The sequence below is a fragment of the Fusarium oxysporum genome, chromosome IV, assembly GCF_013085055.1.
Source record: "Fusarium oxysporum Fo47 chromosome IV, complete sequence".
Taxonomy (NCBI): Eukaryota; Fungi; Ascomycota; class Sordariomycetes; order Hypocreales; family Nectriaceae; genus Fusarium; species Fusarium oxysporum.
This window is the reverse complement of record NC_072843.1, coordinates 1,586,102-1,604,650: the sequence shown is the minus strand read 5'-3', so window position 1 is coordinate 1,604,650 and position 18,549 is coordinate 1,586,102. Positions and strand designations below refer to the sequence as shown.

At 49.3% G+C, this 18,549-nt stretch overlaps 7 protein-coding genes across 7 annotated transcripts; 3 read left to right on the top strand and 4 right to left on the bottom strand.

Moving 5' to 3' along the window:
• The first annotated feature begins 167 nt into the window (after window positions 1-167).
• Window positions 168-1,959, top strand: FOBCDRAFT_220518 (ribosomal protein S5 domain 2-type protein). Its single transcript, XM_059609560.1, has 2 exons — window positions 168-583; window positions 790-1,959. The coding sequence occupies exons 1-2, from the start codon at window positions 315-317 to the stop codon at window positions 1,850-1,852; spliced, it is 1,332 nt and encodes a 443-aa protein (XP_059464660.1). The 5' UTR covers window positions 168-314; the 3' UTR covers window positions 1,853-1,959.
• Window positions 1,960-2,335: 376 nt separating this feature from the next.
• FOBCDRAFT_200000 (uncharacterized protein) lies at window positions 2,336-2,769 on the bottom strand (the record flags this gene model as incomplete). The annotated part of the gene is made up of 3 exons (XM_031179448.3): window positions 2,336-2,513; window positions 2,566-2,624; window positions 2,677-2,769. 3 exons carry the CDS (start codon window positions 2,767-2,769, stop codon window positions 2,336-2,338), a joined length of 330 nt encoding a protein of 109 aa, XP_031045335.3.
• A 1,593-nt stretch (window positions 2,770-4,362) lies between these two features.
• Window positions 4,363-6,318, bottom strand: FOBCDRAFT_220514 (Aldehyde/histidinol dehydrogenase). The gene is made up of 4 exons (XM_031179449.3): window positions 5,755-6,318; window positions 4,985-5,699; window positions 4,766-4,935; window positions 4,363-4,700 (listed from the first exon to the last, which is right to left on the bottom strand). Exons 1-4 carry the CDS (start codon window positions 6,157-6,159, stop codon window positions 4,587-4,589), a joined length of 1,404 nt encoding a protein of 467 aa, XP_031045336.2. The 5' UTR covers window positions 6,160-6,318; the 3' UTR covers window positions 4,363-4,586.
• Window positions 6,319-6,878: 560 nt separating this feature from the next.
• FOBCDRAFT_28739 (uncharacterized protein) lies at window positions 6,879-8,029 on the top strand. The gene has a single exon (XM_031179455.3). The coding sequence runs from the start codon at window positions 6,947-6,949 to the stop codon at window positions 7,913-7,915; it is 969 nt and encodes a 322-aa protein (XP_031045342.2). The 5' UTR covers window positions 6,879-6,946; the 3' UTR covers window positions 7,916-8,029.
• Window positions 8,030-8,217: 188 nt separating this feature from the next.
• Window positions 8,218-10,117, top strand: FOBCDRAFT_28737 (NMD3 family-domain-containing protein). The gene is made up of 2 exons (XM_059611703.1): window positions 8,218-8,362; window positions 8,438-10,117. Exons 1-2 carry the CDS (start codon window positions 8,295-8,297, stop codon window positions 9,921-9,923), a joined length of 1,554 nt encoding a protein of 517 aa, XP_059464659.1. The 5' UTR covers window positions 8,218-8,294; the 3' UTR covers window positions 9,924-10,117.
• FOBCDRAFT_291552 (uncharacterized protein) lies at window positions 10,012-11,205 on the bottom strand (the record flags this gene model as incomplete). Its single annotated transcript, XM_054704178.1, has 1 exon — window positions 10,012-11,205. One exon carries the CDS (start codon window positions 11,203-11,205, stop codon window positions 10,012-10,014), a length of 1,194 nt encoding a protein of 397 aa, XP_054560153.1.
• A 2,534-nt stretch (window positions 11,206-13,739) lies between these two features.
• Window positions 13,740-16,286, bottom strand: FOBCDRAFT_220505 (pyridoxal phosphate-dependent transferase). The gene is made up of 3 exons (XM_031179457.3): window positions 15,571-16,286; window positions 15,421-15,480; window positions 13,740-15,044 (listed from the first exon to the last, which is right to left on the bottom strand). The coding sequence occupies exons 1-3, from the start codon at window positions 15,832-15,834 to the stop codon at window positions 13,974-13,976; spliced, it is 1,395 nt and encodes a 464-aa protein (XP_031045344.3). The 5' UTR covers window positions 15,835-16,286; the 3' UTR covers window positions 13,740-13,973.
• Window positions 16,287-18,549: the final 2,263 nt, after the last annotated feature.

Below are 18,549 nucleotides of genomic sequence, written 5' to 3'. Positions count from 1 at the left end.
ACTAGACCCGAGCAGTTTTGGTTGAAACTCTGGTGAACTCTGCTGTTATTGGGTGATTGTCTGTCTTGTGGCTATGAATAGACCACAGTGTTAAAGTCACATGCACTGTACAGTCTAGAAATGAGGCCCCGCTGGAGTTTAATGATTCTTCTCATCTGTTAGGTTGCGTTGCTCATGCATTCAAAGTAAAGAGTTTGCTCACGACTGAGAGAGTGACTGTTTCCGTTCTCTGTTGTTCGAACCAACCACCTGAATATTTATCGTTTCTCATTTCCTGGCCATTGAAGGCTTCTTATATAAATATCACATATACAATGACCCTCCACCACCCCACCATCGCTGTCTCAGCTCCCGGCAAGGTCTTCCTCGCTGGCGGATACCTCGTACTGGACCAGGAGTACACGGCTTTTGTATTCGGCCTCGACGCTCGTATCAACATTATTGCTGGAGACATTCACACGACTGCTGGCGTTCAGCTCACTGAGATTGTGGTTGATAGTCCGCAATTCCTGGAGGCACAATGGCGGTATGGTTATCACCTCGCTGGTGAGGGAGGGGGTATCAAAGTTACCCAGTTGCAGGTGTAAGTAACCTTTTCTTCATATGAATGAGTGAGTAATGTGAGGCTATGTCCCCGTCGATGGAACTGGATGAGTTGCCAGTCCTCAGAGCGATAGGAGTTCATGATAGGTTGGACGACAATCACCACATAAGCAAGGCCGATCATGAACTTCTCACAGGAAACTCTATCTTATACGCAATTACCTCATCTTACTCACTCATCAGCAGCGGAGCACAAATCAATCCCAATCCCTTCGTGGAGACAACTCTCAGCTATGCACTCACCTACATCGACCGAGTGGCCAAGCAGCGTCCTAGTCACAGCATGGCATCTGCTCGTCTCATCATCCTCGCAGACAATGATTACTACTCGCACTCTGAATCCGAGAGCACACGTCAAGGGCGCTTTGCCAAGTTCCCTGTGACCTTGGGAGATGCCAACAAGACGGGCCTTGGCTCATCTGCTGCTCTCGTCACTTCACTGACTGCTGCTCTGCTGGCTCACTACCTACCAGAAGATCTCTTCAATATCCAGTCTGACCGGGGCAAGAGGACGCTTCACAACCTGGCCCAGGCTGCACATTGTGCTGCGCAAGGCAAGGTCGGTTCGGGATTCGATGTTGCAACCGCTGTCTATGGATCTTGCAGATACAGACGCTTCTCTCCCGAGACACTGTCTTCAATTCCCGAGCCCGGTGCGGCTGGGTTCGCGGATGCATTGGTAAAGCTCGTCGACGGCGAGTCTGCTTGGGATGTAGAGGTTCTCAAGGATGCAGTCATCATGCCCAAAGGAGTTGTTCTGCGTATGTGCGATGTGGACTGTGGAAGTAAGACGGTTGGTATGGTCAAGAAGGTCCTCAAGTGGAGGTCATCAAACCCAGAAGAGTCAAAGAAGCTTTGGGATGAGCTCCAGAAGCGTAATGAGCAGTTGATTGCTACTCTCAATGCCGGCGACGTCGAGAATCTGCCGGGGAAGATTACAGCTGTTCGAGAGATGATTAGACAAATGGGTAGCGCCAGCGACGTCCCCATCGAGCCCGAAAGCCAGACGGAGCTCCTCGACGCCCTCAGCACCGTCGAAGGGGTCTACGGCGGTGTCGTCCCTGGTGCGGGCGGCTACGATGCCCTGGCTCTCCTGATGAAGGATGATGAGGAGACGAAGCAGCGAGTTGAGGAGTTCCTGGACAAGTGGGCTAAGGAGAAGGGTACAAAGGTCAAGCTACTAGGCGTTAAGGGGGAGATGGAGGGAGTTCGCTCCGAGAGTCTGGACGTGTACGCCGGTCGGATCTAAAAGATTAGCATTGATCTAGAATATAATCGCGAGAAGCGAGGATGGACGCATGCGTGCATGCATGTCTTAGACTTCCAAATGAAACAACATGTCACTCTCCCCGTCAACGACATTGTTCCGTCCACATTCCTAACAGACACCGGTACAGCTCAGCACAGAACCCTTAATTTAGGGGTATCAGCGGGATAAGTTGAGAGCAATAGTGTCGGTGAAAGAATTAATCAGATTAGATTACGCCGGGTATGATGATATTCTGCAATGTTGCCGTTCCCGTGGTTCCGTAGATGCCCAATTCCCCCATGATCCGCCCAATTTCATTACCATTCCATTCCAATCCATTCCATTCCAATCCATTCCATGTGTATCGTACAGTTGTTCCTTTCCATAGACCCAAGCCAGTGATGTGTTTCCTTTCTCAAGACGCCCCTGATGAAACCTCTAATAGCGGTAAAAACAATAGTGATGATAAGTGCCCATACTCGATCAGTGGAGGCTGTCGGTGGACGAGAGAGAAGTGGATGTTGGAACAGTCTTGATGGGTGGTCGGACTGGATGGGAGAAGAGGCTCGAGGTTGAGCAGGGCGAGCGAGGGGCGGTAGGACTGGGAGGGTCTGCGATGCCGATTCGACTGGCGGCGGCTTGTTCTCGAAGCATAGAGAGTCTTTGTATTGTTAGTTATCATTCTTGTAGTGGTTGTAGAAGTATTGACTTACTGCTCCTCTGAGACTCCGGGGAGGTTGACTGGGTTCTTTTCGAAGCCAAAAGGTGCAGACTACAAGACAAACAATTAGCCAGGAACAAGATGCTTGATAGTATGGACATACAATCTCCATGTGACGCTTCTCCTTACGGCGTCGTTGGCGAACCATTGTTTGGACACGCTCGCACAGCGTCTGGAAGTCCTCCGAGATATGCATCTTTGAAGATCGAAGTCGATTCAAGGGAAGATTAAAGCACCGAGGATCACGTCTCTCGGAAGGATAAACAGCAGCGGATCCCATCAAGTCGACTTTGAGTCTGAAAGGCTTCTTATATAGAAAGAGCCCAAAAAGGTGGTTGGTTTGCAGTTGTAGTTGTGAGTGAGTATGTGGGGAGTTGTTCTAGAGCTGGGGAAGAAGCAAGATGGAACGAGGCAAGCTGAGATGAGATTTAAAAGAAGGGTTGGGAGACAAGAGGCTGACTGAAAAAGGTAAGAGTTTGGAATTCTTGTATGAGAGAGAGGAAAAGGCGGGAAATTAAAAAAGAAGCCTCGTTTTTTCTTTAAATTCACGGTCTAGAGGAGGACAAAGAAGTGGATGTCAGATGGGGAAAAGGCATGTGGCTCTTTTGGAGAGTGAGTGAGCGAGCGGTTGGTGGAGTTAAAACTCTGGTATGTTTTTGATACAAAGAGGATCATCCGAGTCTCAGGTACGAAGAGAAGAGATGAGAAGTTGAGGTATGTAGATAAGATGGGGGGAGGTTGAGAGAAGAGAATGTGTATAAGTGAAAGACAGTCTGGAGGTTGGTCTATAATAATAAGCCTCACAGAGCAGGACAGTTGATGAAGGAAAGGAATGTGACGGTTAGAAAGATGCAACAGCACAAGAACGGAACAAGAAATTAAGAGGAGGATATATATGTAAATAAAATATACGAGATTGAACAAAGGGAAACAAAAAAAAAAGAGAGACGACTGCAGATGTAGACGCTGATGCAGACAACACACGGAACACAACGCACACTTGCATGCACGCACGCACGCACGCACATCACTATGGTGGAAGTGAAAACAGGCAAATCAACAGTGACATACTGCCCTGAACCGTCTAAGCGCCAGGGGTCAAGGCTACGCTGACGTTTCCTTCTGGAATGTATCAAAGTCACTGGAATTCTAGCGTCTCGGGTCCTGTGCAAACCCGCCACCAACAACTTTCGCGCTCACCTAATTTTGGGGACAGGGTGGGTTCGTTCTCCATTGGGTGTCTCAGCTGAACGACGCTTCATGGTGCGACGGGGGAGAGAGGGAGAAAAAAAAAAAAAAGGGCCGCAAGGAGAACCCAACTTGGGACCACATATCGAGACTAAAAGTGACATGAAAGTAGAGACGAAAAAGTGCACGGTTGCAAATGTCATATCCTTTGTGTAGGATTTATTGCCTCTGATAAATTACGTCCATGTACAAGGGGGTCGAATATCATATACTCAATGCCTCAGGCGTGGCGCCCCAAGCCTAAGCCCAATCCTAATCTCGTGTGACAGCAACAAAGGGAGGCGGGAAAAGTCGCCAGCTCAGTCCAGGGCGAGGAAATAAACAGTATTGAATAGCTTCAACAGTATTTTCCTCCGTTAGTCACTTCACTATCAGTGACTAGGTAAATTGACCGTGTAAGGCCACGTAGTGTCAGTTGTCGCAGATTGTTCTACTCACCATAGAGATTACCGAATGCAGCAATCCCTCATCAACATAACATTCCCCAGAATGACCAAAACTTACCTCTTTTTGTCTTGGTCGCCCGTTATCGAAAACGTCTCGTCTCACCCGCTTCTGCCCTGCCCGCCTCGCCAGGGGAGACACTTCCCAGAGACAGTCGCTAAGAGAAATGATGTGCACTCAAACCACGTACTTCGTTCTTAAACATGGCAGTATATGATTGTTTGCAGCGAGCGTTTGATTCATGTCAGCACAGACCGTCGTCTCATTATTCAGAGTCACCTTAACCGGGTTCGATCAACAATAGCGACCTCTCTATCTAGTCTAGTTTGGGTAGTCCTTCAGGTGGTAGCTCTTGAGCTTCACAAACTGATCAAATCCAAACTTGCTAAGTGTCTGTCCCTTGCCCGAGTTCTTCCAGCCAGTCCAAGCCAGATCCTATTGTCGGCCAGTCAGTAATCACGTAATGCAGAGACCCTTTGTGCTTGGATCAGAAAACGTACCGGTGCCGGATAATCGCATCTGTTGACAAATACAGTGCCGGCTTCCACATCCTCGGCAAGCTCGTATCCTTTATCTGTGTCCTTGGTCCAGATGCTGGCTGTCAGACCAAACTCGCTATCGTTCATGTACTTAACGGCCTCGCTGTCATCCTTGACCTTCATGACAGGAACTACATCTTCGTCAGCAGAATGTCTTCAACTGTCGTCGGGAATCTTTACTAATTGGGGCAAACGACTCCTCAGTCATGACCCGCATGCTGTGGTTGACGCCGGTCAGAAGGGTGGGTTTCACGAAGTTACCCTTTGTAGGAGGGTTGCTGAAAGTCTCGTTTTCGGGAGTGGCATCCTTGGCACCGCTGTCGACGGCGTCCTTAATATGTTCCTCGGCAGTCTGCTTTGATCGCTTCGAAACGACAGGTCCCAATTGAGTCTCCTTGTTAAAGGGATCGCCGAGCTTGTAACTCTTGAGCACCTTTTGCACGGCCTCAACAAACTCATCGTGAATCTTCTCATCAACATACACACGCTCAATGGAGCAGCAACTCTGGCCAGAGTTGAAGATGGCACCGTCAACAATCTCTGCAGCAGCCCAATCAACATCGACATCTGACCGAACATATGCTGGGTCCTTGCCACCCAACTCCAGACCGACATTTACAATGCGGTCAGACGCAGCTTGTTGCACAGCGAGACCTCCAGCGACAGAGCCGGTGAAACAAACTAGGGCGATCTTGGGATCGCGCACAATGGCCTCCATAAGAGTGGGAGAGCCGCAGTGGAAGTACTGGCAAACGCCATCAGGCAAGCCCGCCTCCTTCAGGAGATCGGTAACCCGTTCCACGATGGTAGGTGTCTGAGGCGAGGGCTTGAGGATTACACTGCAGCCTGCAAGAAGAGCGGGAATGAGAGAGTTAACCAGAATAAGGTAAGGGTACTGTGCAGAGTCAGAAAAGATGCTTCTGGTCCAGCAAAACGGGGCCAGCACTTACGTTCCACGCAAAGATGATGAGTACAGGTCCGACAGGGACCTTTCGGATGAAACGCTTGAAGCCCTTCTCGGGCTCGCCGTCGGTGTCCTTGAGGGCCTCATCACTGATCTTGAGGAGGTATTCACCTCTCTTGACAGCTGTGGCGACCTCACCTGGTGTGTAAGAGATGGGGCGGCCCATCTGAACAGTCAACTCTTCACCGAGCTCATCCTTCTTAGCCAAGAGGCCATCGAGGAACTTGCGAACAATGGCTTGACGCTCCTTCAACGTTGTCTTGCGATAGCTCTGGAAAGCCTCAGTGGCGACTTTGGGGAGAGACTCAAGGTCAGCTTGAGAGGCGCCATTCCTGGTAAGGATGGGCTCGTTTGTGTTTGGGGAGATTGTGGTGATGACTTCGAGAGACATTGTGGGTATAATTAGGTATGTGTGAGGAAGAGAGTGAGATTGTAGTGACAGATCGTGGAAGAGATTATATCTTTGTAGCTGGCCACTTTTTAAAGTGCAAGTGGAGTATATGAGATGGTCATGAGTGTACTGTACGTGTACTTGTACTTTCTATCGTCCATGACGGACGGCGGTTGGCGGCTCGCGGCTCGCGGTGCTTCAGTTGCCCCACGTATACCAACGTAACCCGAACTCGGCGGCTTCAACCCCGCTACAATTTGATAAGACATGATAATTTAATTGGGAATAGTGATCCCATGATACTATAGAGATATCAAGACCCGAGTTAAGTCTATTCCCATTCTCAAGAATATTCATGATCATAGCGATACGAAGCCCCATGATAAGACTTTGATCCATGGAAGCTTAGACTACTAAGGTATGCCAAGTACATTGCGCTGAATTCTTTTAAGACAATTCGACTACCGCATCGAGGTTAATTCTGTACCAATACTCATAGTCCATTTTGAACATCATGCTTCTGGAAATACCATGCCTTTACATAGTACTATACCTTAACCTGCTGCAAAGCTCTTCTCGAACAATTCTTCCCCTCTAAACCTCTTATCAGTGACGTCGTTGGTTACCCCTCCAAGTCACATGACCGTCTCCAACTCAAACTCAGATCCCTGTAGTCTAGCGCGACCACAGCTTATCTTATCAGCCATGGACTACTTTTTTTTGACACTGGATTCTCCGGCCTCACATTTGAGACAGCTCAAGCTCATTGCTGCCAATCGCATTCATCATGGCACCCGAAACCAAAAACGACTTTCTCGATACGGCCGATAGCGATGAAGAGAACGATGTTGGCTACAATTCCGAGGATGATGATATGAAAAAGGGTGGCCGAGGCGCCAAGCGACGGAAACTTGACTCGGACGATGAGGATGATATGGGTAGCGACATTGAACACGATGCCAGCGACGATGAGGGCGAGCCGGCCGAAAAGGATTCAGAGAAACAAGAAAAGGGCGAGAAGGAGGATGACAAACCGGAAAAGCCAAAGCGCAAATCAAAAGACACAACTTCGACAGAGCTGCCCGATGTCACAAGAACATTGACAAAGAAGAACCTCGTCGCATCCGAAGCCGCCATCAAGAAGTCAGGCGTCGTCTACCTCTCCCGTATACCACCCTTCATGAAGCCTGCCAAGCTGCGCTCTCTCCTCGAACCCTACGGAACCATTAACCGCATCTTCCTTGCCCCTGAAGACCCAGCCTCACATGCCCGTCGCGTTCGCGCTGGCGGTAACAAGAAGCGATCTTATACCGAAGGATGGGTCGAGTTCACAAAAAAGAAGGACGCCAAGGCTGTATGCGATCTTCTCAACGCGCGCACCATTGGCGGTAAGAAGGGCAGCTACTACCACGACGATTTATGGAATCTTCTATACCTCAAGGGTTTCAAATGGCACAACCTCACAGAGCAAATCGCTGCCGAGAACGCTGAGCGCGCTAGCCGCATGAGAGCCGAGATCAGCAAGTCGACAAAGGAGAACAAGGAGTTTGTCAGGAACGTGGAGAAAGCAAAGATGCTGGACGGCATGGAAGCCAAGGCAAAGGCCAAGAAGAGGAAGGCAGATGGCGAGGGAGAGGGAGAGGACTCGGTGCGACAAGTCAAGAGATCGTTCAAGCAAGTTCCTCTGGCGAAGAAGAAGACGGAAGTGGAAGATCAACCAGCCGAGGTGACGAGGGTACTAAGCAAGATTTTCTGATCTGTATAGCCATTGTTTTTCTTTTTTTTTTTTTCCTTTCTTTTTTGCATTCTTGTCTATAATACCTGAATTTATCAAATCACGACTTTTGAAGATATAGAATCCATTTAAGACATGATGGCCATCCAATGATTGGCATGACCAAATCTCATGGAGCCAAGTGGACCCTGAACTTTATGACTCTGAGGAAAGAATGCCACCTGCATTTTCCAATTTTTGCCCCGCGCCTGCAAAAAAATATCCTTTCTGCCCACCGATAAGCGCTTATCAAGCGGCGGCGAACCAAATTCTCCCACTCTAGGATTTCTAAAAGTCACTGAACATCATTCATTTCCACCCAAACAACACCATCAAATTTCACACGACACCGTTGCCCAACATGTCGATGGATCTGGATGACCAGCCTATCTCTATAGCCCCTGTCTCTCAGCAGCAGGGCTCTGCTACGTAAGTCTTGGATCTTCCTTTACCACCCCGCACTCGTTCCATTCTTGGGCGCAATAGTAACTCGAGTTTCTTCAGTATTCTCTGCTGCAACTGCGGTGCCCCGATCGATGGAACCGCCTCCAGCGGCGCTCTCTGCTACGACTGTATCAAGCTTACTGTCGACATTTCCCAAGGCGTCCAGCGAGAGGCGACGCTCAACTTCTGCCGAGATTGCGACCGATGGCTCATGCCCCCCAACAGTTGGATCGTTGCCGCCCCCGAATCCCGCGAATTGTTAGCCATGTGCCTCAAGAAACTTCGAGGTTTGAACAAAGTCCGTATCGTGGACGCGAGCTTTATCTGGACCGAGCCTCACTCGCGACGAGTAAAGGTCAAGATCACAATCCAGGATTCCGTCCAAGATGGTATGCTGCTTCAACAGAGTTTCGAGGTTGTGTATGTGGTGGCGTACCAGCAGTGCCCTGAGTGTGCCAAGTCGTACACTGCCAACGTTTGGCGAGCTGCTGTTCAAGTTCGTCAAAAGGTCCTTCACAAGCGAACTTTCCTTTTCCTCGAGCAGCTTATTATGAAGCACGGCGCACACAAAGATACACTCAACATTCGGGAGGCCAAGGATGGTATCGACTTCTTCTTCGCCCAAAAGAACCAGGCTGAGAAGTTCATCGACTTCCTCAACTCTGTGGTGCCTGTCAAGGTGAAGGCGTCGCAGGAGCTTATCTCTCACGATACCCACACCTCTAAGTCGTCGTACAAGTTCACATATTCGGCCGAGCTGGTGCCTATATGTAAAGACGACTTGGTCGCTCTGCCTATCAAGATGGCCAAGCAAAACGGCAACATCTCACCTCTCCTCCTCTGCCACAAGATCGGTACCTCTGTGTACCTGTTGGACCCTCAGACCCTTCAGACTTGCGATATCAGCTCACCCATCTATTGGCGAGCTCCTTTCCTATCTCTCACCGATACGCATGAGCTCGTTGAGTTCATTGTCATGGATATCGACCGCACAGCAACCCAGAAGGGCAAATGGACGCTTGCCGAAGCCACAGTCGCTCGTGCCTCAGATCTTGGTTCAAATGACCGAACATACTTCACAAGGACTCACTTGGGTCGACTCCTCCAGCCCGGTGATTCTGCTATGGGTTACCTGATGGCCGGAACCGTTTTCAACAACACCGAATACGAGAAGATCGAGAGCTCGAACACATACTCATCGAGAATCCCTGACGTGGTGCTAGTCAAGAAGCACTATCCCCGCCGCAGAAAGAACCGCAAGAGGAACTGGCAGCTCAAGCGTATGGACAAGGACGAGGGAGAGCTTCTTCCCAAGAAGGCAGACCAAGAACGCTTGGATCAAGAGTACGAGCAGTTCTTGCGAGATGTCGAGGAAGACGAGGAGCTCCGTGCTACGCTCGCCCTGTACAAGGCTAAGAAGAGAGCCGAGGAGGAGATGAGTGTGGCTGAGACTGAGGAGGATGATGAGGCACCTCACGTCGATATGAATGAGTTGCTGGATGACTTTGATGAGCTTACAATGGAGGATCGGCCAATGCAAGAATAGGGCTTACATGAATGAAAAGAACTGATTTGATTTCCATGCAATAGGGCTCTGTTGGACCACCGTTGAGATTTCGTGATGGCGAATGTGCTCAGATGAATGAAGGAATATCGTCGAGTGAGGATTTAGAGGGTGTTTTCTCTTCCGTTTTGCGGAACTGTTCCCTTGACTTTTGGCGCTGAATTCTTCGTTTGTTGATCCCAAAAGGATCGTCATCATCGATGTGTTCTTGAGCATCGCGGCTTTTGGTTATCTTACGTGCTTCGCTTCCTCCAGGTGCTGTTGTTGGTCGCTTAACGCTAGAGCCCGACCTTGAAGTTGTGTTCATAGCTGATTTCAGTGTGCGAGGAGTACTAAATGCTGTTCGTGGAGTTGATCGTGGCATGGCTGGACTGGGTGTATGCGTCGTGCGTGCTGCCTTTGTAGCTGCGGTGCGTGAGGGCGTAGTTGGATCCAAGTCATCTCCATCATCGGTCTCATCGTCATCGCCCAAAGAGATCTGCCTCCTCTTTGCTGAAGATGAATTGGATCCTTGCTTTAACCGTAGCGGGCTAATCTTCTGTGAATTGAAACCCGCCGAAGCTCTCGTTGCTGCGGTATCAGCTAGACCTGTTGATATCCACTTGTGCTCCTTTCTGGGACTCTCCATGAGACCTCGCAGACTTGACCCTACGTAAGGGGAGTCCTTCTTCTCATTTGCGTCATTACCTAAGAGCTTGCGCTGTTTGGCATTGCGGCGTACGTCCTCCTGACGATGTCGTGTAAGGAGGGTTGGCGCGCCGACTACAGGCCTTTCAATCTCACGGATTGTGTCTGCGTTTTGGTGTTTAGCCAAATTCTTCAAACGATTGTATTCAGAAGCATGAATGTGAAGTGTGAATTGGTGAGCCATGTTAACGAATTCGTCTTCCACTATACGATATCGGTCATCGTGGTCGAGGCCTGGTCTCATGAATCTGAGTCTGGTCAGTGTTTGGTATGAGTGTGAGTTTGGGAGTGAGATGGACCTTTCTTTAGGTGGCTCTGGCGGAGGCGAGGTTGAAGGACTGCGTGTGGTATCTGTATGATATTGTCGGTTTCTTTGCGGTTTTGATGAAAGTGTTGAGTCTGGAATACCTTCTGCCTCTATCACGCGCTCGCGACGCGGTTTCTTACGGAATGCTGAGGGTGTACCTGGATGGAGCGCTCGTGATGGTGTGGGTAGTGGACTCTCCGACTTCACTGAAGTTTTCCTTTCAGGGCCCGAAGGAGTTGAGGAAGTCTTCCATGGTAATTTTCTCCCCATGGCTGAGGTTCATTATTGGTGAGGTTGAGAATGTAGCTGGATAGAGATGAGTGGTGGGGGTTGCCACTTTAGGCAGCGCAGTGTTGAGCTAAACGAGAACTACCTTGCACTTATACCCATCAAACTCAAATTAAGTAAGATGGCATTCAACTCACACTCTCTCATGGAATTTTGAATTTAGTCGTGGTGAGCTACAGTAAGCTCGTATGCTGTTTCTTCTTCTTCTTATTGGCATGTAAAATGGAAGAGGTGTAAGATCGTCGTTGCCTGTGAGAGAGACGCAAATGTTTTTCACTTTATATAGGCAAGTAGGTTGATCTAGGATCGCCAGAAAACAATGCTGGAGCAAGACTAGTTCAAACGTCTAAACACTTTTGTCTGTTTTCTCATAACACTTTGTTAAATCAGAGGCTGAGTGAATGCCATGTTAGACAAACATGCCAGCAAACCAATGCTCTTTGCCTCAGCATTACCCATGTGCATCCTTTCGTCAATTTGCTTGCTGTATCGAGCACTCCTCCACCGCATATAGGAAAGAGAGAATGGCGGATAGATAGTCCCTTGTAAAGCTTTCTCAAGTGAGTCAGCATGAATGCCAGATCCTACCGCTCAATCTTCATTGTGCTTAACACACAATCTGATAATGCTTAAACCTGTGACTTCTTGCTGACTATCTGAGTCATCCATAAAGAGCAAAAAATCACCGTATTTTGTTATCTGGCCTACTATGTTGGGAAGATGCGGTATGGCAGGACTTGTAAGTCGATCAGTCGCGGTCTGTCTCTTGAGAATGAAAGGGGTCACCATATTATCGGAGTCTCTGCCGGATGGATAAAGCAATAAACATCCTATATCTATTTTGGGCCACATGGATCTTGTCCTAGTCCAAGGGAAGCCATTGAGTGGTGTGAGCATGAGTGTACTGTTGGCTGTGGTTATTAAATCAAGATTGTGACCGCCTACGGAAGCCCATATCATTCCAAGAGTGTACTCTCAGGTCAGAAAAAGCCGCCAGTCTTAAGGCAGTTTCTCAAGTCTTGTATAATCTTAAGCCATTTATCGTTCCTGCTCAATACCCTGAAGGACACACTCTATTACGGCGGCACCAAGTGTATGCTATGCGGTGGCAGTTCTATCTAAACACTACCCAACGCGGCTAAATGACTATCTTGATGATTCCTCAGCTAGCTCCTCAGGACCTTGACTAGAAATCGGATTCCCAATTCTGCATGTCTAACCGAACGCTAGACTGGCTACCTAGGAACAAGGCCCAGATAACGAAACAGTCATGTGCCCTACGCCATTCCTCACACCGGACTATTTCCATCTTGACCATATCCATACGCGAGGTACATCCTCAATTGCGAGACCCAACTAACGTTTCTCTTACCCCATGATATGAATCCTATTCCCTTTTCCTCACTCCAGGGCTGGCAGTCTGGCACACACCCCCTCCCCCGGTATCGGACAAATACCGTCGATAGTCTCGAAATTCCCCAAGTTCCTCAATGTACCTTTTTCCTGACCCGCTGCAGTGGATACGCAATTGTGTAATAGCCCAAGGCACGATTCACAGTTTTTGACTCTACGATATAATTGCTTCAGTCAATTTCATGATACTCGGGGTTTGCCGGGGCTCCGTATGGATCCTATGTTGTAAAGTTGCCTGTCTCATGACATAAGGGAAACTGAACAAACAGCAAGTTATTGCAGACGGTCAGCTTTTCTACAAGGTATCTCACCGTTTCCCCAGTCAATGCTTCGCTTCGAGACTCCGTGTCCACCGTCAAAAACTTCCCTTCCGCCGGTTTCCCCCGTATCTTTTCTTTCATGACTGACCTTGGACTCGACTATCAAGGAATTGGTTACTACACGCCCCCCCTGGTCCCCGGACAAGCGAGCGGCTCCCATGCGGGGAAAGGATAAAAATTGCATCGCGACATGCGGGGGTGGACTCTCCATGAAAAAAAAGCCAGACATCTTCTTTTTTCTTCCCCAGACGGGAGATAGTGGCAGGGGGGAAAGGGAGTGCGCGGCAATACTCTTCCCATACCCTAGGGCCCTTCACGGTGAATCGGCGTCTCGATACCGCGCGCCGCCGATAGATACTACTGAAAGCCCGGAGAACAGATAGAGAAAGACAGCGCCTTCCACCCCGAGACGGCGAGGTTTCCCCGAATTCTATTTTATGGAGGTCGCCCAGACTCTTCTTGTCGAGTTGTTCTGTAGGATCCCCGTGCTTGCGTCCATTTTTGGTTACTGCTACAGCAAGAATAGTAATTTTACCTAATGAAGCAGGAAGTTCCTGTCTTTCCAAGGTGAGAGGCGGGCCAATCACAGACTCGTATTGGATGTCGCATATCGCCCTTCTCTAAGCGGCATCAAGGTGTTCATGCTATCTGCGGGTCAAGGTCTGGCGTACGCCAAGATAGCACCCTCGATCCATGATAACCAAAGAAAGTGCGCTACCTTGATCTCTATTTTACTGCATCATAATCACACTACATCATGTATAGAAAGATAGAACCAAGTAGTTGAGTATGCAAATGCATTAGCTTGCAGTCAAGGTATATTAAAAGCTGTCAACAGCATGCATAAACAAGGATCGTCCAGTGCTTTTTGCAGAGTCCCCTTCATGACAGGTGCGATAATAATGGTAAAGCTGCAATCCCAACGCCGAGTTTCTTCCAGGGTCTTGTATTCGACCACGTCCCATGAGTTTCATACACCATCTCAAACACTCAACTTCTACCTCAATCTATACAGATCTAAGCAGACTCTCTTACTACCTTGTCAACAGCCTTGGCAAAGTAATCGACATTGTTGTCATTGAGGCCAGCCATGCTGATACGACCGTTCTTGGTCATGTAGATGTGGAATTCTTCTCGAAGCTTCATCACTTGTGACTCGCTAAGACCAGTGAAACTGAACATGCCGATCTGGTCCGTGATGTGGTTCCAGGTACCAGGGGTCTGGAGCTCCTCAAGCTTGGCTCGTAGAGTATCGCGCATGCTGATGATGCGGCCTGACATTGTGCGGAGGTTCTCTTCCCACTCGGCGAAGAGGTCACGATCGTTGAGAACAGTGCTGACGATGCGAGCACCATACAAGGGAGGGTTGGAAATCTCGGATCGCTGGAGAATAGCTAATTGGGAGCCGATACGGGTGATAGTGTTTGAGGCATCACCGGCGGGGGCGGTAACAGCGTGGAAGCAGCCGGCACGCTCGCCGTAGAGACCAAAGTTCTTGGCGAAACTCTGGGCAACAACAAGCTCGAAGCCCTGCTCGACAAAGTATCGGATAGCCCAGGCATCGCGGACGAGATCACCAGAGGCAAAGCCTTGGTAAGCAGTATCGAAGAAGGGGAAGTGGTTTCGCTCCTTCATGAGAGCAGCAATCTCAGTCCATTGCTCTTGGGTAGGGTCAACGCCAGTGGGGTTGTGTGCGCAAGCATGAAGAACGAAGACAGATCCCTCAGGAGCAGACTTAAGAGTCTGCTTGAAGCCCTCGAAATCAAGACCTTTGGTCTCCTTGTGGAAGTAAGGGTAGGTATCAATTGAGTGGCCGACGTTCTTGAAGATCTGGTGGTGGTTCGCCCAGGTGGGATTTGACAGGTAGACAGTGTGGTTGCCCTTGTAGAACCTGGCTAGGAAGAGAGCACCCAAGTGCACGGCACCGGTACCAGAGATTGTCTGCAATGTCGTCGAGCGCTTCTCTGAGATGGCGGCGGAGTCAGCGCCAAAGACCAGCTCGGCGGCCTTGGATGTGAAGCTGGCAATACCCGCGATCGGGGCATACTCGTGGTTGAGCTCAGGGTCGTTTCGGAGGATCTCATCAGCCTGTGACGCACGTGGGGTTAGCTCAAATTCCAAGACTCAAGGTTTGCGCGCAAGTCGTGGCGGCGGGGCTGTTGGGGCATGTTGTGACGCATAATTGCATGAGAAGGATCCAGGCAGCGCATTGTGGAAAGCTGCTGACCCCATGACCCGAAAATCGCAATGATGGGAGGGTTATGAGGCAGACTGGAGCTTGAACGGATCCGCTTCGGAAGCGTCATCCGGGTAGGGGAATGCCTGAAGAGCAATGCGTTCGTGGAGCGCAATACAGGTGTATGCGATCTGGGGGTTTGAGGCTTGGAAGGTTATGCGACTGAGGGAGGGTGACCGGCAATGCCGTGAAGGGGGAAGTGCAGCGAGGTGTGCAAGAGTATCATACCTTCTTAACGACTGGCAACACCCAGGGCTTTGCGTTCTCGTCTCTGTAAGCACCGATACCCTAAACAACAAGAAAGCATAGGTTAGCAGGAGCAATCATACTTTGGAGACCCTTCAGATGAAAAGGTTGTAGTGGAGGGCTTCAACTTACAAGATCGATCTTGTTGGGGCTGTTGTCGGCCTTGTAAGCTCGTGCAAGACCAAAGAGAGGGTCTTCAGGAGCCTGGGGCACGACTTCGGCAGGGAAATTTGTAGTAGAAACCATTTTGGGCGAGATGTGACGAACGATGGAGTTGAGACGAGAGATGGAGGAAGATGAAGAAGAGGTCGGCGCCGTTTTATTATGAGTCGAGCTTGAGCTTGAGCTGCTGCTGCCAGACTGGCTCTGACGGGGTGTGCTCAGTGAGGGTGTCATAGTGGGCTGCGGCCCTGAGGATTTGCGATTTAGGGGGGTAAGGAAGTAAGGAAGAGGGGGCCTTGGGGTCCTGCGGCGCCGTGTCCGGTGGTCTGGGTGGAACCAGGGGGGTGTGTCTCTTAAGTTGAGGTCGGTGGACTTGCGGGTGATTGCGAAAGAGCCTGAGCCTAGGTGAACTGAGGTGAGAGGCCCCTGTAGGAGTGTGCGTCTTTGGGGAAAACAAAAAAGGTACCTAACAGCAACTTTTGTCAGTAAGTGACGGAACGCGCCAGTTAATAAGAGACTGTTTTGGGCAATGAATTGACGAGGAAATGTTTCAATTCGCCTCCGAAACGTCTCTCAACACTCTTCCCGTGTAAGAGCCTCGGGACTCGAGACTATCATTGCTGCGAGGCACTTGTCCCTTACAGAGCCCAACGATTCTTATCTCAAGAACTCGGTGGTCTCTATCCGGGCAAAAGCACTGAATATCCACAAGGCCCCATGGCTATGACTGTTGCGTAAACCAGATTCTGGCCTGATGCAATTGGTCATATCCCCCCAGGCACTTCGCTGCAGGCGGGCAAATAGGGCGCCGTTATTCCGGACCACTGGAGCTCTCGGGGGAAGGGGCATGCCACCCGATGCCAAACAGAGGTAGAAGGTGGGCTGAGCTCACCGGACAACTTTCGCGGTGGGCTCTTTTGCTGCTTGTTGATGCTATCGTTGCATGGGTAGAAGGTTCAGTACCATACAGGTACAGAACAGAACCGCAAACCGCTTGTGCTTGTGCTTGTGGTTTCCCAGGGTGTGCGGCTGTGGTTGACTCAGACTCGAGCTCAACTCGCGACCCAACAGGGACAGGCCTAACGGACCAAGGGCAAACACAGGAAACTTCCTCTTGCGTTTGTAAAGAAACTGACAACTCACCTTTGAAGCTGTTGTACCTTTGTGGTTCCTGGAGTTCCCTCGCTCTTTTCTCAGACGATCCCAACGGGTAGCTGGTCTGTTTGAAGCTGTTTCGTATATAAATAGGCTTGGTATTCGATGCCTTAGCAGACGATGATAACAGGCGAAGAATAGTGCTTCGTGACGGTCGGACTCGAAAGCTTGTGCGGTTCAAATGGAGACGAGTACGAATCTGCGATTGGATTGAATATGCGACAGTACAGCTGTTGAGCTTGCGCAGAGATCGTGAAACAATTGACAATGAAATCGTCAGTTGTAGAGAGTTGTGATCGGGCCTTTAAATTATGCTCGCAGAATTTCAATAACTACTGTTATCTCTTCCTTGGATTGCGACAATCTAATCTTTTATGCTTTGTCCTCAAACAGGTATACCGAAAACACTTCCCGAGCTTGTGAAAAAGCTTGTGAAGCTCCATCACGTCAATATCAGAGCTCCCCGTTGTAATTGCCTACCGATACCTAGGCCTAGGTTGGTCTGCGAGGTCACCTCGGCTCCTTGCAGTCTAACGTCACGCGCGTAATGGAGCTGACCGACTGACAACCGTAACCTCACCGAGGTATGTACTCTTTCGTACATTTCGTTACTTTACTTGGCATGGGTGACGGTGAGTTTAGATTACGGAGCTAGGCTGACGTAGTGCTGTCTTTATCCGTTCGAGTAACTGATCCCATGTTCAATTTTTGCGGAGAGAATCTATGAACTTTTGAAACTGGTTATCAAGTTTCTAATTCACTTGTGGTCTGATCTGTGGTCCCTTGAACTCACATGTTTGAATCTGATCTAAAATATCTCATCTAACATTACGGATGATAACTTTAATTAGCTCTCACCGTTCCATAACTTACCCATACCGTAACATGTTAACCCAAGTTTCATGACTGTTGAGTTGGATCGACATTTTACGTCAAAATCTCTCCAGTTTCTTCCCCAAACCCCTCCCCTACTAACCAAGGCTCCAAATGGATCCGTTCCCCAGAAAAAAAGAACCCGGTTCATTCTTCCAGACCCCTTCGATTCACTTCCCTACCAGTTTAGACAAGTTACAGCATGCATGCATTGCCAGTACAGTACCGGGTGGCTCTGGCGGCCCCGGACGCCCCGTTACCGTCCTGTCACGGGGAAGTAAAAATCTTAGACAAAACATCACGGGGCTTGAGAACGCACTGTTGGGTAATAGCTGGTCCAGCGTCAGCGCCCAGTTACACACGCGCCTCCGACTTCGCCCGGCTAAAACGTAACATGATGGATTTGATTAGTCGTATGACTGACTCTGTAGATTGGAATGGTATTTGCCATGTCTATGCGAGGTTCATCTCCCATTGAAATCTACATCTACTGTAAATCTTGAATTGCCCCTGAATCCTTAGAAGGTTTTGAGGGTCCCGGCGTTGGGCCCGGTTTACCCGCCAGCGTTATTGGGTGACAGAACATTCTGCATCGTATGTCTTTGCATTATCGAATGTTTGATCTAGCCAGAGCTGAAAGACGAGGCCAGTTGATTCAGCGAGGAAAGAGGTCTAATTTGAATCTTAGATAACTATAGGAAGATTGCCGGTGTGAGATGAAATCTTCTGATTTCGCAGGGTTTGCCAAGTCCATATTATGCAGAGTATCGTTCAAGTACAGCGGCCAACAATTTGAAATCGATACAGCAAAGAAATACCTCTCATTATCATGAGATTGATACATGGCTTTTGTCTCTGATCAGCCATACATATGTTTCTTTTCGGGTCCTTACGTACAAGGGGCTGTCATTAATGGGTACA

Bases quoted from the DNA above. Each gene is read 5' to 3' on its own strand.
- FOBCDRAFT_220518 (XM_059609560.1), top strand. From the start codon at position 315: ATGACCCTCCACCACCCCACCATCGCTGTCTCAGCTCCCGGCAAGGTC. The intron at 584-789 runs GTAAGTAACCTT...ACTCATCAGCAG, and splicing joins AAAGTTACCCAGTTGCAGGT to CGGAGCACAAATCAATCCCA.
- FOBCDRAFT_220514 (XM_031179449.3), bottom strand. From the start codon at position 6,159: ATGTCTCTCGAAGTCATCACCACAATCTCCCCAAACACAAACGAGCCC. The intron at 5,700-5,754 runs GTAAGTGCTGGC...GACTCTGCACAG, and splicing joins TCATCATCTTTGCGTGGAAC to TACCCTTACCTTATTCTGGT. The intron at 4,701-4,765 runs GTACGTTTTCTG...GGCCGACAATAG, and splicing joins GATGCGATTATCCGGCACCG to GATCTGGCTTGGACTGGCTG.
- FOBCDRAFT_28739 (XM_031179455.3), top strand. From the start codon at position 6,947: ATGGCACCCGAAACCAAAAACGACTTTCTCGATACGGCCGATAGCGAT.
- FOBCDRAFT_28737 (XM_059611703.1), top strand. From the start codon at position 8,295: ATGTCGATGGATCTGGATGACCAGCCTATCTCTATAGCCCCTGTCTCT. The intron at 8,363-8,437 runs GTAAGTCTTGGA...GAGTTTCTTCAG, and splicing joins CAGCAGCAGGGCTCTGCTAC to TATTCTCTGCTGCAACTGCG.
- FOBCDRAFT_220505 (XM_031179457.3), bottom strand. From the start codon at position 15,834: ATGACACCCTCACTGAGCACACCCCGTCAGAGCCAGTCTGGCAGCAGC. The intron at 15,481-15,570 runs GTAAGTTGAAGC...CTTGTTGTTTAG, and splicing joins GCCCCAACAAGATCGATCTT to GGTATCGGTGCTTACAGAGA. The intron at 15,045-15,420 runs GTATGATACTCT...CGTGCGTCACAG, and splicing joins TGTTGCCAGTCGTTAAGAAG to GCTGATGAGATCCTCCGAAA.